We start from the raw sequence: 15,765 nt of genomic DNA, 5'->3' as shown, positions 1-15,765 counted from the left end.
GGACCCTGCTTTCTTTCTTCACTCTGGCCCTTTTAGCCAATACTTCCAAAAGTAGACTGTGATTTTAATTCTGGCCATGCATACTGTGTCAAGCAAAAGCCTTCAGCCTGAAATTGAAGACTTTTCCCATTGACTCCCCTACGTCTTGATAGCAAGGTCAACAAGAAAGAGATCAGGCTTTGGAATCCAATGAGCCCTACTTTGAAACCTAACCTTGCCTTGGTTGTTGGAGCCTATAAAATAAGGATCTGAAGTGGGAAAGCAAACTAAGAGACCAAGGGATTTGCTCAAGTTCACATAGAGGCAGTAGGTGGCAGAGTCAGAATTCATACCCAAGGATTTTGTGTCTCAGAACGAGGTTGTTTCCTTTGTACAAGACAAGTCATAGTGGTGCTAATGTGGGGGAAGATTCCCATCCATCTGTGGGCCCCCACAGCATAGGGTGCACACAGTTAGGCATGTGGTGGACAGGTAAGCGTTCACTCATGGTCCCATGATTGTCCTTGTATCATTCATTTCCCCAGGGACTTCGTGGACCACCTGGATTACCTGGACCTCTAGGAAGCAAGGTAAGTGTTTATCCAAGCAAATTGTGGATGCCATGGGTTTCGTCTAGAAAGAGGCCTTGGAAAATTTAATTGTAAGTATGTCTGGTCACCTCAATCCACTTCCACCTTCTTTGGTTCATCACATTCCACTTGACTAAAGGCTCTATGACTCTGAACTGTGGTATTTAAATAGTTGCTACACAATTGGTGCTTAATAAGCATCAACTGATTAAATGAAGTTGCAAAAGATGGTTTCAGCTGGCAGAGCAATAGATCTTAGCAGTCTTGTATTGTTAGTCTAATTGTGGTAACAGTTGATCCCCAAACTTCAGACTCTTAGCACAATAAAAGTTCATTTCTCATTCGCATTAAGTCTAATGGGAATTTTGGTGGATGGAGAGTTCTAATCCACACAGTCATTCAGGGACTCACACTCCTTCAGTCCAGTGAATATCCCACACTCTAAGACCTCAGTCTCTTCTACCAAATCCTTAGTATGCAGTGGTAAATGAGGGAAAACACAGTGGAGGATCTTGTGGAAAGATTTTAGGGTCCAGACCTGCCAGTGGTGATTCATTCCCACCAACCTCTTGACACTACAGGGGAGGCAGGCAGTCATCTAGCTGAGCCCCAAGGAGGAAAGGGAAACACTTGGGTCAATGCTAGCAGTCTCTTCCTCAATTCACTTGCAACCACAATTCAGAAAAGATGGCTTTGCCCATTAGGTAGTATTCTTAAGAGAACTTTCCTGAGTGATCAAGGAAGCTTTCCTGAAGTTATGCTTATACTGAGTCACTCATTCGTTGACTCATTTATGCATCAGTTACCAATGCATTTGTTATTTCGTTCATTGCACATCCGCTGAGCCTCTGCCACGTGTCAGATCTGGGGGTGGGCTGTGGGATGACAATGATGTATGTGACGTGTTCCCAGCCGTCCAACAGCTCAAAATGGATAAACAACCAGGCCAAAGCAGACAAGTGCTAGGAGAGAGGGAAGCTGGAACACAAGCGACCTTGGAGGAGGCTCCCTGACCCAGCCTAGTTTGACTAGAAGGCTTCCTGGAGGAGGTGACATTTATCCTGATTTTCAAGTGTGTGTAGCAGTTGGAAGGGGAATAAAATGAGGAAGAAGTACTCTGCAGGGGTACTAATGTGGGGGAAGACACTGAGGCATGACATAGAATGTGTTCAGAGATGAGTCTGTACTGTAAATATGCCCACATTCAATGAAAAATTATTTGACCAATTCAAATACCTAAACTTCAGAATGTGGGTGAAATAGTCAATTATGGACATTAGAATGTTTATTCTTTTGCTTTAGTTTGACATATATATTCAAAAATCACATAAATGAAAGTGTTATTGTATAATTATCATATTATTTTTTACCTACTTGCATATAGTTATGAAAACAAATTTTTAGAAATTTGTAGAATGTGCCCTCAGTATTATTGCTAGCTATCCTGTGAGCCACTTTCTGAGTACACTAGCACATTTCTAAAGCACATCACCTTCCATCCCAGCTGAGTTATTTAAGCTCTTGGAATCCATATAGACTGCCATTACTGACAGTTCTGTCTCAAGCCCCAGATATTCATTTGCTTAATAATTGGACAGTTTCTCTTTTTTCCTTGTATTCTGTAGCTGTATCTTTGGGATCTCAGCCACATAATCACAGATTGTATTGCTTATTAAATTGTATGTAAAAGTCTTGTTTACAGTAATATCCAGGATATAAAATTTGAGGCTTCAGGAATAATTGCTGCCTCTACTTTAGACTTCTTTGTTTTGTGTTGTTTTCCCCTATTCAGGCAGCTGACCTCTAGAAGCATCCAAGCTTGTACTAATTGAGGTCATAGTAGGCTAATGTGCATCCCCCAAATAGTAATTTTATTGCTCACGATCAAAGTAAAAAGAAATGAGCAAGTTCTTTGAGTGATCTGAGCAAATACATAGCAACTCCTTATTTTCTGATTTAGGAAAACATTGGAAACAACTTGTCAGAATTTGGAGGCATATGAAATATTTCCATATGCCTGGTGCAGTGGGCATGTGTGGAGAGGAGCAGGGAGCAGGACCCAGGATCTGGAGAACCTTGTGAATTAACAACCAACCTAAGGAGTATGTCTGAGGTTCCTCTGTGATGTGGTGAGCCCAGCGTCTGACTGGCAGTGCTCACGTGCTTTCACTTTTCCCTCTAAAGGTGCAACCTTTGGGATCTAGAAGAAATTGATTGCCTCTTAGAAGAAAGGAAGTCAAGGGCACTAGAAGTGTTGTCTTAAGATGTTCTTTCTCTGTGATAATTATTTATGAGCTTAATAAAATCTATCTCCCAGGCACAGTTTGAGGAAAAAAATAAATTATATAATACAAATAAAAATAGTTGCCTAGCCTTGTGCTTGTCACAGGTACATGCTTAATAAATATTAGTGATCCTTATTATTAGATCTCCCTGTGGAGCCCACTTTGGGGTTGCAGCAAGAAGGTGAGGAGATAGAGAGGCCTTATCTATCCTTGCAAGCATGTTGTTGGAGAGAGAAAGCCCAAGCAGAAATGAATGGAGGCAGCATCGAAGAGTAGAGAGGCAGGCTAAGACCCTGGGGTGAGGAGTGCAGAAAGCCTTGACCTGGGGTCCAACTGACCAACCAGTTTCAACTCCATGGGACCCAGGGTAAGTCTTGCTGTCCCTTTGGCCAAATATCTCCTATTTAAAATGTGTAAACAGCTGACCCATTCCAATGTTGATATTATATACATTTATAAGTTAGAATGTGGTTTAGAAATAAAGGTTTCCTTAGTCAACTGGCATTGGGAAGGTAAGTTGGAATTCAGAGAAGTCTTTAGTTGGAGAATGGGGAGCTCAAGATGAGGAACGAGAGAGGAAAGAAGGGGAGATGGAGAGAGATACCAGAGGGAGCTCCTGCTGTAATCCTTGCCTTGGTGCTGTCCCTGGTGCTGATGAAAAGCAACTCCTGGAATTAAGGAAGGGAGCCATATAAAGGTTTTCACTGGCATCCCCTCAGCCCATCCTAATTACTTATAACTGCAGGAAGGCTCTTAAAGATGCCTTTCCTTCTCTTGGATGGCACTGCTTTCTAGCAGGTTTTGCCTTCCATACATAACTGGATTAGGATCCCACCTCAGCCTCCTACAAGATAGGTGACTTACAGCCTTATTCTTTCTGAGACTCTTGGTTCCTTTTCTGTATACAGGAGTAAAGCATATTTAACCTCCAAAGATCTCCTGTGGAGAGAAATGTTCTCATGGCACATAGTTGTTGCTCAATAAATGTCATTCTCCTTCTAAGACCCCACACTTCCTTGCTAATTTCTTCCCTGGACACTGTTGAAATGGCCCAGAATGTCTTGCAGCCAAAACAGGAACTAAAGTCAGTATTATAGAGTCTAGCTCATGTGCCCCTTTTTAAAAAAAAAAAATCATGAGCCTTCTTGCTTTTGCTGACAGAGCATTAAGGTTTTTCAATCTTTTCTTGGGACCATTTTTTAAAAGTTTCAGTCCATTAAGCTACGAAGTGTTGTTGCTTGGGGAAAATGTTAGCATCACAATGGGCTATAAACATTCAGATGGAGCCAAGCCTGGCTACTCTGTGGGAGAGAACAATCCATGACTCAGATTCCAGGCTGGGGCGGGAGAGTTCTTTCTATCATGTTCCTTCCTCTGTAAAAAGCTGATTTTGGTCAAAGGCAGAATTTAGTACCTGACAAAATGTGAGTGATGATGAATTTATTTATTCCGGCATTCAGGCAATTGCTATTAAAGGCTATCACCTGTGCCAGGCCCTAAGCTGGGCATTGTGGATGCAAAAGTGTATAGATATTGTACTCAATGTAGGGTCTGACTCATTTTAGATGCTTGATGAATATTTGTTGAATAAACGTGTACATGAATGAATGGATAGTTTCTTTTAGTTGAGTTGAATAAATGGATAAATGAATGAATGGATAGATACTTTTAAGACACTTACATAGAAGTCAGAGGGTCAGACAGACAAAATGGGAGGGTAATGTGTTAAGATTAATGTATATACAAATGTCTGCAAGAGGACAGAGAGGAGCACCAGCAGAGGTGGGTTTATGGAAATGGAGTGATTGGGCTTAGTCTTAATTGATGGGTAGGAGTTTGGAAGCTTAGAACAGGGACAGAAGAACATCCCCTAAGGGGAACACCATGTGCAAGAAGTAGGGGTGTAAACAAACAGCATGGAAGGGTACAAATTCAGTGTTGTTGTGGTTTAGCTGGCAGTAGTTAGGGTTTGCTGATGTGCAAACCTTGGGAAGATGGGGAGCCAAGCTAAAACAGAAAATTGTAAGAAAATTTATACTAAATATTTTAAAGAGAAACTGAGGTGCAAAAGGATATGGATTTCTCTGATATTTATGGGTTTAGTTTATTTTCTGTCTTCTAATTCTGCTGATAAAATGATAATAATACATCTGTAATACTCACTGTTAGCATAGTCTCTTAGCTTTCAGATGAGTCTTTATAAGAGATATGGGAATGTCCTTTTTTTCCTAATGATAGAGGATCCTAAGGTGCAGAGAGGTTATGGGACTCACCCAAGGTCACAGGACTAGGTTGACATTGTCCTGAGACTGGACATAGGGTCACCTGACTGCCGGTTTGAAATCTTCCTACTTGATGCTCCCACTGTTGCAGTGTGCTGGTGACTGATACAACAGTGATCATACTCATTTTTAATTCATTATACTTTTTTCCATATTTCCCTCTTTTCTTGACTTCTCCTTTCCCAACCTTTCCCGTGCATTAAAGTCAGATTTTCTAGCAATCCCAAGCATCTTGTACTTCACAGAATCAGCCATATCACATTATTCCAAAGAAATAGAATGCACCATCTGGTACTTTGGAGAATTTCAGGAGGGGACTATTTACAGAAATGAGGCTGGGGAAGAGGGATGCTATGGCTCTTAGGAGTGTGGCCACCCCTGGGCCCAGAGAGACAAGGGGAAGATACAGTGTTACAGAGCCTAGTGAGAAGTTTGGATTTTGGTTCATCTCATTTGTGAGAACTTCACAAACCTTGTTTCTCCCAATTCCCGTGAACAAGATTCTCTTCAGAACTTAGCAGTGAGTTTTGAAAATGGACAGGGCCCATGACTGAGTCATCTTTTGGTCTTGGATCCTTGATCACTGCTCAAAATGAGTAAACAACAAACATTAGTTGAATGAATATGTAACTTATGTACTCATCTAAGAAATAGTCATACTGCAGGGAAAATAAACCATCTTAGAAGTATTACTTTTCTTAAAAGTCCAAAATGCAAAGTTTTCCAATTGAAATGATGGTTAGAAAGGATAAGCTGATTATTAATTGGACTTTTTTAATACTTAAAATCATAAACCTTAATGAAGCAATGTGTTGCCTAGCAATATCAGGTTCTACCTGAAATCAACTTGCTGCACATTGTCTCATTGGCTCTTCATAACAGCTTTCTAAGTCTCTTTCCATTTGTCATACAAGTTAACTCTGCTTGAACAAGGTCACCTGCCATTTCAGTATTAGGCTTGGAGGCAGTTCAGCTGACCTAATATAGGTGCACAGTCCCTTACACAAAATTGTTGGGGCCATGTGTGTTTTGGATTGAATTTATTTTGTAACTTAGAAAGGTAGTAATTTGCAAACTATATATATATAATATTTACTCTGGTGTGAGGGGCAGTACTCGTAGTCAAGCTGGTTAATATTGATGCAACAGAAATGTGTAAATATCTGTACAGAATGGGATAACTAAAGATTGTAAATAGGCTGTGTCAGTACATGTCAGGTTTCGCTGCTGGGTGAGTTAGGATAAGCACTCGTTTTCAGAGATTGAAGGTTTTGAAATTGTGTATAAGAATGTATGACTCTGTCTCAGCTTCCTTCTGCGGGAAATGGCAAACAGAATCTCTTCCCCTTTTCTCTTTCCTTCTCCTTTTCCTCTTCCCATCAAAGTCCAGAATGACAGATACATGAGAACAGCAATAACCACAACAGCTACTTGCACTGAGTTAAGTGCAAGGCACTCTATCTGCATAATCTTGTTTAATGAGCACGGCATCTGTGGTCGTGGCAGCTGCTCTTCTCCCCTACCCCTTTGTAAATGAAGAAACTAAAGCTCAGGGAACTTGTCACGTTCTTAAATCAACAGTTAATAAGTATTGAAGCCAGAACTTAATCCCAGGCATCTGACCCCTACGTCCGCGCTATACTAACCACTATGCTTAAAGGTGAATGTTGTACTCCATCATCCGTATCCCTCCCAACCCCTGGAAAAGTGCCCCACAAAATAAAGATACTTTACAAATTATTGGTGAATTGATGAATTAATTTTTCAGTAATTTGGAAACTGAGTTGAAATGTGGGTGCTTGTTCAAATCTGGGGTGTGGTCAGGTTGTGCGCATGAGGAGGTTTAGAGAAAGCACAGTAAAATGTATAACTGTGATCACACGGGGTGGGGTCATATTGTTATAATTGCATTTGAAGCCATGGTCAAGATTGGGGCACAGTCAGTCTTGCAAGCTGCATGATTGCAATTGGTGGCTGTGTCCATGCGTGGTGGTCTGGACAGAGTGATGGGCTGCTTAGGTGAACTGTCGGGAGCACGTGGGGTCCAGGTGCTAGATGAGAATGCATTTGGGACAGTGGGAGGAGCATAATTTCTTTTGTACCCTTGCCCTCTCCTTCCCAGAACTGACCTCTTCATCCTATTTTTTCTCTTTCTAGGGGGACCGAGGTGCACCTGGGATACCTGGCTCTCCCGGCAACCGTGGCGACCCAGGCATTGGGGTTGCTGGCCCTCCTGTGAGTCCTTATTCATCTAGCACTGCCTTGTTCTTGGACCACACAGCCATTCCCTGCTGGCTCCCAAGAATGTGCAGCCTGGGCCTTACTGCAGGGACACTCCTTTTCAGCTAATCTGGTAGTGGGTCACTGATCCCTGGGTCAGTCAGGGTGATAGGTTTGTCTACTGTGGCTGCCATTGTTACTAATTCTTACGGGTGTGTTTCTTATGGGTATAAGATTTCTAGGGAGACCATGACTTGTCTGATTCAAAGATGAGAGAACAAAATCATGGAAATTAAAAAAAAGAAAAGACTCTTTGGCCAAACTTGGGAAAAAACTGAGTTATAGCCAGTGGAGCTGAACTGGCTGAGGAAGGGGTGTGATGTGGAAGAAACAGCCTGCTTTCATGTATTTAAAGCAAAAGTGAGTTCATTATCCCTCTTCCTCCAATTGGTCTACAGGTGAGAACATAAATGGAATCAAGAAAGGTTTCAATACAGTCTCCAAAATAAAACCTATGAAGTGATCCTCAAACTGTTAGTTTTGATGAATAATTCACATGAGTCTACTGGGTATGTTTGCAGACTCCCTGGAGGTGGTAACTTTAGGAATTGTAAAGCCTTTGAGCTGTAAGGGATGGTGAGGATCAATGATGTCTGGGCCCCCATCCAAGTTGAAGATTGCTTCCAATATCCTCAGCCAGCCTCCATCCTATTACCTGTAGAAATAGAAGACAAATTTCTTTCAAAGCTAGTACATCTGGATTTAAAATTTAGACAATTATTTCCATAGAGAATAGGCAATTATTAGAAATTTCTTTCCATAGAGAGTATGATATGATCTTCTGTATCTGCCTCCCATTGCTTCTAATTCTTCCCTTTGTACCACAAAGAGCATATGCCCCCCACTTTACTGAATGGCAACCTTCAGAATTTAAGGCAAGTTTTCAGTTCTGGGGTTTTATCTTCTTCTGTTTACTTCCTTCTTTGCTGAAGACACTATATCCTATTAATTCACCTTAAAATTACATTTCCTTTTCTTTTGATGGTTACATTCTCTTAGTCCATTTGAGCTGCTATAACAAAAATACCATAGACTGGTGCCTTATAATAACAGAAATTTACTTCCCACAGTTCTGGAAGCTGGAAGTCCAAGATCAAGGCACCAGCAGATTCAGTGTTGAGTGAGGGCTTGTTTCCTGGTTCATAGAAGGCCGTCTTCTCACTGTGTCCTCATGGTGGAAGGGGCAGGGAGCTCTCGGAGGTTTCTTTCATAAAGGCGCTAATTCCATTCACAAGGGCTCCACCCTCACAACCTAATCACCTCTCAAAGACCCCGCACTCAAATACCAGCACATTTGGGATTTGGTTTCAACATACAAATTTTGGGGAGGCACAAACATTCAGTCTGCAGCACCTGTCTTGCTATTATTTAAGAGAGGCTCAAATACCAAGTCCTTTTCAAATGCCATTGCTAAGCCTCATCGTATCCCTACTACCCATGTATTGTTGTTGTTGTTATTACTGTTATTATATTCACCCAGAGCACAATCTAACTTTACCCCTAATAAATGTGACCTGAGTATAAACCAGGGCAGCACATGGCCCAGTCTCTGCTTAGTTTTGCATTCAAGGAATGTAGACCACAACCCAAAATGATTAAGGTAATACCATTCTTCATTTGTGTCTCGAAGAATTTGACAGGAAATCCAATTTACTACCCACAGTATCACTTGTACAATAATTTCCTTCCATCTGTGGCCCTCTTCCATCCCAGAGTTGGTCTTGGGCCTCTCACTCTCTCCCTGAAATTCTCCAGGGCACTCTCCTCTCTGCCCTCCCACTCTCCTGCATGCCTCATTCCCCACCGGAAATGGCCACCTCACTTCTGCTCCCACTCCCTCGGGATGGGGGCTAATTTCAAGATGGTAGGAAGACCCAGTGGCTCTGTTTCTCCTAAATGTCCCTGGAAACACTGGAAGAAGACATGTAGAATCCCCTGGGAAATGTCTAGTTTTAGTCCAACTGTTTTTTCTTTAAAAAAACGCTTATCTAGGATTTCTGATGAACAAAATCCTCCACTTCATTACATCAACTTTGTCTTTTGTCTTTGGCTGTGTTTTCATCATTTGGTAACTGGAAGAAACAATATGGCAAAGATGCAGTGAAGAAACACAGGTGTTCAGGCTTTCTTATTTCTGAAATCTTCCTTTTAATGGGGCCTGATCAGCTGGAGTTAGGATTCTGAATCAAGCAGGAATTACCCCTTAGGGTAGAAAACTGACTGTAAGTGAGACTGCAGAACTATAACCTGGGTGTGGTCCTCCCCATAGTTTAGCAAAGTTCTATGTGTTCAATCTGCTCCCCGAGGATTCACCACACCAAGCCCTTAATCAGAAAGCCAGACACAGAGGTGGACACAATTCACCCCACCTGCCACATGAGAGCCAGTTAAAATCACCATGAAATATATTCCTGCCTAAGTGATTCCACCTGAAAAGTAATTGGCTGGCTTCAGCCAGGAGGCTGTAAGTCAATGGTTTAGTGTCTCTCCTCCACTTCGCCTTATTAAAAGCTTCCGAAGTGGATGAAACCTTATTGAATTTTCATAAATCCTGTCTTTGGCCACTAGCCTAGGCTGCTAATGGCCTGGGAATCTGCACGGAGGGTTCAGGCCTGTGCTAGAGAGCAGGTGTGTGGAGAAGGGATGAGGACAGGTGTGTGAGTTCACAGGGGATGCATTTGCCCCTTTACAGGGTCACTGCCATTTGCTGAGTGGTTCTGTGTCTCGTCCTATGCTGGGTCTAGAAGCACCACATCCACTACCTCCTCAGTCCTGTGAAAAATGTTTATCACTTGGTGAAGGCTGGGATCCTGCAGAAGCAGTCTCTGAGAACAGGATTCAATGGCAAGCAGTTTATTTGGGAAATGATCTCAGAATTCACCACATAAGGAGTGGCAACGTGAGGGAATGGAAAGGAGCTAAGGGAGGATGTGTTGATGAACAGGTGTCATATGTGAAGACTCCCACAAACTGTATGGTGCAGTTGGAGAGCTGTTCTATGAAAGGGGTGGCAAAGTTGGGGTGTTAGTGTACCACCTTCTGTTGGTCATTGGTTGAAGGCTGCTCCCTGTGGAGCTGACTCCCAAGAACTGTCAGTTTGCCCTGCACTTGGGCCAAGCATCTTCCAGTAATTATAGAAATCCCTGGGGCAGGCACCTGCAGCAGGGAGCTGCCATGTTGGTGGATGTCCAGGGAATTTGGAGGGGGCCACTGACTGTGTCTGCTACATCATTCTTTTCCAGACAAACAATCTGAGGTTCAGAAGGTAAGGTGACTTGGCCAATGTCATATAGCTAATCCAGGGCCAGGCCCAGGACCAAGGCCAGGGCAAGGATGCAGATCACTTCCCACATCCTCCAAAACCAGTTCTCTTCCTCTGCAGCACCTTGCTTTGTGGCTTCAGCAGGATGAGCAGGATTATTCATTTCCATTAAGTTCTCGCATTAAGGACAGATCAGGTTATAAGTTATTCCTCCTTTGTGGTATTATGCTCCAAGGCCTTTGGCATCCAGGAGCAGTGCTGACTCCCTGGAAGGGAGCCCGGAGCCTTCTCTGCCAACCTCTGCACCATCAACAGTCAGGGATGGGGAAGAAGTTGTTTAGAGTTTTGACTTCCCCTTTCAAGACATTAAAAAACCCTTTAATCTTCAGGTTGCCTCTGATCTTCCTTTAGCAAGGTTCGAAATGCTTAAAAACAATCCCACTTAGGCCTCAGAGCAGATCAAAGTGCTAATGAACCTCGCTGAACCCAGAAGCTTGAGGTCTCCAAGGGCAAGGTTACCTCTGACACTGTGTATCCCAAGACCCGGGCCATCCAACTCTGACCATTAGTTTCCCTGTGGATCAAGTGCCAGCACTTCTGTAGCAGCATCAGGAGTGTTGGGAGGATTACAACATGGTAATGTTGGTGATAACACCTGATACCCTGCCTTTGACCTTAAGATGTCATAAAAATCCTCCCCCGACATCTTTCTCAGCCTAACATCGCCTCTCCCTTCTTTCAGCCTTTCCCTTTCCTTCCTGGAGTCACTTGTGCTGAGGCCTCATGTGGCCTAGGCACTGAGGGGCCACATTCAAACAGGAATGGCTCACTGCCCTTACTAGACTTACAGCCTGGTGGAGGAAAGGAGCGTGGAACTGATTATGTGCAATCAAACAGGTCAAGTGTCCAACCAGAGGGTTTGTTATGTGTCTTTGGCAGTCCCCATCTTCTGGGCAATAATATAATATTAATAGAGATGAAAGACACTGAAACAGAGTAATAATTATCACAGCTGACATTGGCTGCCTCTTGCAGGGGCCAGCCATGAGCAAGGCATCCACATACGTTCTCTCACTTATCTCAAGGGCATTCTCCCGTGTACTCTTCCCAGCAACCCTACCAGGCGGATCCCAGTGTCCTGTTTGTTTTAAAATAAGGAAACAGTCTTAGAGATGTGAGACCTCTTGCCTGAAGTCACAGTTAGGGCCTGGGAGAGCTCGGATTGGAGCCCTAGCATTCTAACTCCAAGCAGACGTCCTTCACCGCTCTCAGAGCGGGGCACCAATAGTGAGGGAAGTTCACGTCCACAGTCTTTTCACTTGCCAGTGTCTTCTCCCATGCATTATCGCTCCTGAACTATGACTTACAAGTCTAGCCTTGTTTTTTGCTATGTCTTATCTGCCTGTTTAGTCCCAGTCCTTTTGATATAGGAACTAGAGAGCCACTCAGGCTGTCCCAAGAAGTAGACTGGCCAGTTGCCCTTGGGAAGGAGTATGTGCAGCCAAGTAGCCTCCTCTTGTCTGGTGGCTACCTGGGGACAGCAGGCATTTCTCAGTCTTTACCCCAAGGCTGATGCTCAGGAAATGTGCAGGGCTTCATTCGCTGACATGCATGCTCATCCTGTTGCATACACAGAGAGCAGTCCTGTGGGCAGCAGGAGGAGGTTGGGAGGGGATAGACAGTGCACCCCTCCCCCCCAGGCCCCAAGGCTCCGTGTGTAACCAGGAGCTAAATGTTCCACTCTTGGGTTTTAGATTGAAATCTCAGGGGATTTTTCTGTTGATGAAAAAGAAAAAGATTTAAAATAAGTTGCTACTGTCTCTTCTGATTGGGAACCCTCCTTTCTAACCTCAGCAAGCCTTTTTCTTGTTCCTAATGGTTAAGTCCTGAGGCATATGGAGCACTTGCACCAGTCCAGGCTCTGTGGGAGGCACTTACGTGCATTACCTTGCTGATCTTTGTAGCAGGCCTGTGAGCTGTGCACTGTTCTCGTTTCCAGCTTATAGACAAGGACACTGAGGCTTAGAGAGGTTCACACAGTTGGCTGGGTCACTCTGTTAGTGAGAGGCAAAGCAGGCATTTGAACCCAAGATTGTCTTTCTCTGAAGTCCAAGCTCTTGGTTCCTAAGCTATAAGACAACTTCTGCTCTTCTTGTGGGTCGAGTGACGTTCCTCATGATGTGGCGTGAGGAGCTTTGCTGTCCTGGGGATTCTTTGCACTGGACGTAATTGAGAAGGCCATATTGCACCCCACAGTCTCCAGCGACTGTGAGTTCTGCTCCTGCCATGGCCAAGCCCCCACGAGCTGTCCCTGGTCCCCATCTCCTTCTAGAGCTCTTGTTCTGGCCTCGATTCCCCTCCTACCTCCTTCTGGATTTCCCCCTGGCCTCCCTGCCTGGCCTCTGGAATCTATTCTGTTCCCTCCAGTTGCTTCTCCACACCACACCGAGCCTGGATCTGAGCTCACCCCTTGCCTATTCAGTGACCTCGGAGGCCTCTCCTGAGAGGCACTGCCGCCCTTCTCACCCAGACCCTAGCAGCCGTTGGAAACGCCCAGCTACCACAGCCAGGCATTCCACATGTCAGAGAAGGACACTTGTTCTCTTCCTGGAATAAAGCCTGACCTCTCCTCTCCTCCTCTGCCAAGCTGTCCTCTCTGCCAGGGTTGTCCTTGTCTCTTCTCTGCCTATGAAGCCCACCATTCCCCAAACCCCTTCTTACCTGGCACCCTCTGCGTAAAGGCTCCCCAAACTCTCTCAGGCTGATGCCACTGGCTCTGGCATCTCTCAACCCAGACCCATTGAGCCCCCATTATCACAGGGTGGCTTTCTCCTGCCTGGACCACTCCGTGTAGCCTGGATCCTGTCCTACCATCATCTGGTCATCTGTCCCCAATCCCAACACAGAGCCAGGCACATATTACCATTCAGATAAAAGATTATGGAGAATAAAATTTACCGTGTTGTCAGGCATATGCCTATGGGAGGAGGGGGAGACAGGTGATCAACCTTCAAAGGAGGGAAACAGTGGTTTCAGCATGACATTACTGCACAGAAAGAAGAGAATGCGTTTAGCATGCCTAAACCCCTTGGGGCTTTCAGTTTTGTAGGTTTTCACTAACTGCAGTTATCAGTAAACAACAAAAGGGTCGCAGTATCTGTGCTGCACGTGCATGAGTCTGTGTACTTGTATCTATATATGTATGTGTGTATGTGTGTGCTGTGTGTATATATGTATATAATAATATATAATTATATAATATATAATAATATTAATATATTATATATATTTATTGTGGAGAGTTTCAGATATACCAAAAGCAGGCAGAGTAATAAAGTGACCCCCATTGTAGCCACCCTTCTCTCTAACAACCAGGATCCCTGGGCAATGGTCGCTGTTTCCTTCTCATCCTCTGTACCCTCCATTATTTCAAAGCAAAACCCAGACATATGTCATTTTATCTGTAAATATTTCAGTATGTACTTCTAAAAGATAAGGACTGTTACCGCACAAAGGTGCTCTCCTACCTGAGGAGCATAAACAAGCCAATTCATTATGGCCTCAGAAAAGAAATCAGCTTTATTCTGCAAGTTTGATCTGCAGGGAGACAGAAGGCTGTATGCCCTCAGAACTGTCTCCCCGACCCAGGGCTTGGGGCACAGTTTATGGGATGAAGGGCGGGGCAGTCTGAAGTGTGGAGACGGATGATTGGAGGTGAGCAGAAGTGACGTATTTGATGATCTGCCCGAGCGCAGTCAAGCTTCATGCCTCTTCACAGGACACGTGTTCACAAAATGGCGGTGTCACCATGATCTGAGGGTGGAGGTTTTAGCTCCTTGACTTCAAAAAGCTGCAGCATTTGTGCAGGCCCAGTTCATGGGTTGGTGGTCTCAACTGGCTTGAACTGGACAAAGGGTCTCAGTTCCTGAAAAACCACTCTAATTATTTTGTTGATAAGATGGGGCTAGTTCAACTGGTCCTAGAGGGCCCGCGGTTACAGGACTTTTTAAACATAACCACAATTTCATTATCACACTCCCCAAAATAATTCACCATTGAATATCCAGTCAACAGTCCAGTTTCTACCTTTTCCATAAATGTCATGCTTCTGCAGTTTTCTTTTATTTGAATCGAGATCCAAGTAAACAGCAATTAGTTGTTTTGTTAAAAAATTTCTTTTATTAATCTATAGATTTTCCCTCCATTCTTTTCTCTTTCCTTTTGCAATTTATTTATTGCTGAGACAGGATTTGTTTTTTGGTCTAATACAGCTTCCTCCAAATTGCTAATTTAATAGTTTAACAGGTTGCTCTGTCCTTGTATTTACTGTATGTGGCTACTTGGGCCTGAGGCCTTGATCAGATTCGGGTTAGATGTTTTTGGCAAGACCTCACAGGTGGTGTGTTTTTCCATCAAGAGGCATTTGATGTCTGGTGGTCTCTTGTTGTGATGTTCACACCCTTTGATTTCCATGCTTGGATCAATTAGCACATCAAGGGTTGCAAATTGGTGCTAGGCTAGTTCTATCAGTTCTTTTTATGTGTTAGCTGGAATACTTCTGTATGGAGAAAATGGCCTCGTTTGGATACCCAGTGGTAGGATTCACATGGAAGGCAGGATGAAAACGCTCCTGTCTTTCCCTTTAATTGTTTTAAGATAGTGATTTGGTTTCCTATCATCTTGCAGAGATGATCAATTAGATGTTTTTGTTTTTTATCAATAATTTTGAATTCATGGATTTAAACACATTTAATGTGTTTTAATGTATTGCAATTATTCTTCCATTGATGCTCAAATTGTCTTCTCTTATGCCAATAGGAGCTCATTCAAGTTGACCGTAAGTACTTTTGACACAAGGCTAGCAGTCTTTGATGGTTTCCTTGCTCTTTGGGATGACAAGATTTGTATACATTCCTTGCCCCGACCTGGGATCAGTCATTTCTCCAAGGAGTTGTATTTCCTTATAGTGGAAAATGGTATCAAAGGCCAAAATATGTGTGTTAGGCTAGAGTGAGTCTTAAACAAACACATCAGATGGCATAATCTTGGAAAAGACGATTGTTACTGTTGGAAACACATTTAGGCTT

At 43.5% G+C, this 15,765-nt stretch overlaps 1 protein-coding gene across 2 annotated transcripts in view; it reads left to right on the top strand.

Annotated features, from left to right (window-relative positions):
- COL22A1 (collagen type XXII alpha 1 chain) overlaps positions 1–15,765 on the top strand; it is a 293,821-nt gene that overhangs the window by 199,663 nt on the left and 78,393 nt on the right. For both annotated transcript variants that reach the window (XM_005613300.4, XM_014728097.3), the window contains 2 exons: positions 525–569; positions 7,294–7,371. In XM_005613300.4, coding sequence (XP_005613357.1) covers positions 525–569; positions 7,294–7,371 — 123 coding nt within the window. The remainder of the gene's footprint in view (positions 1–524; positions 570–7,293; positions 7,372–15,765) is intronic.

Source organism: Equus caballus, chromosome 9, assembly GCF_041296265.1.
Source record: "Equus caballus isolate H_3958 breed thoroughbred chromosome 9, TB-T2T, whole genome shotgun sequence".
Lineage (NCBI taxonomy): Eukaryota > Metazoa > Chordata > Mammalia > Perissodactyla > Equidae > Equus > Equus caballus.
This window is presented reverse-complemented; position numbering and strand designations above follow the sequence as displayed.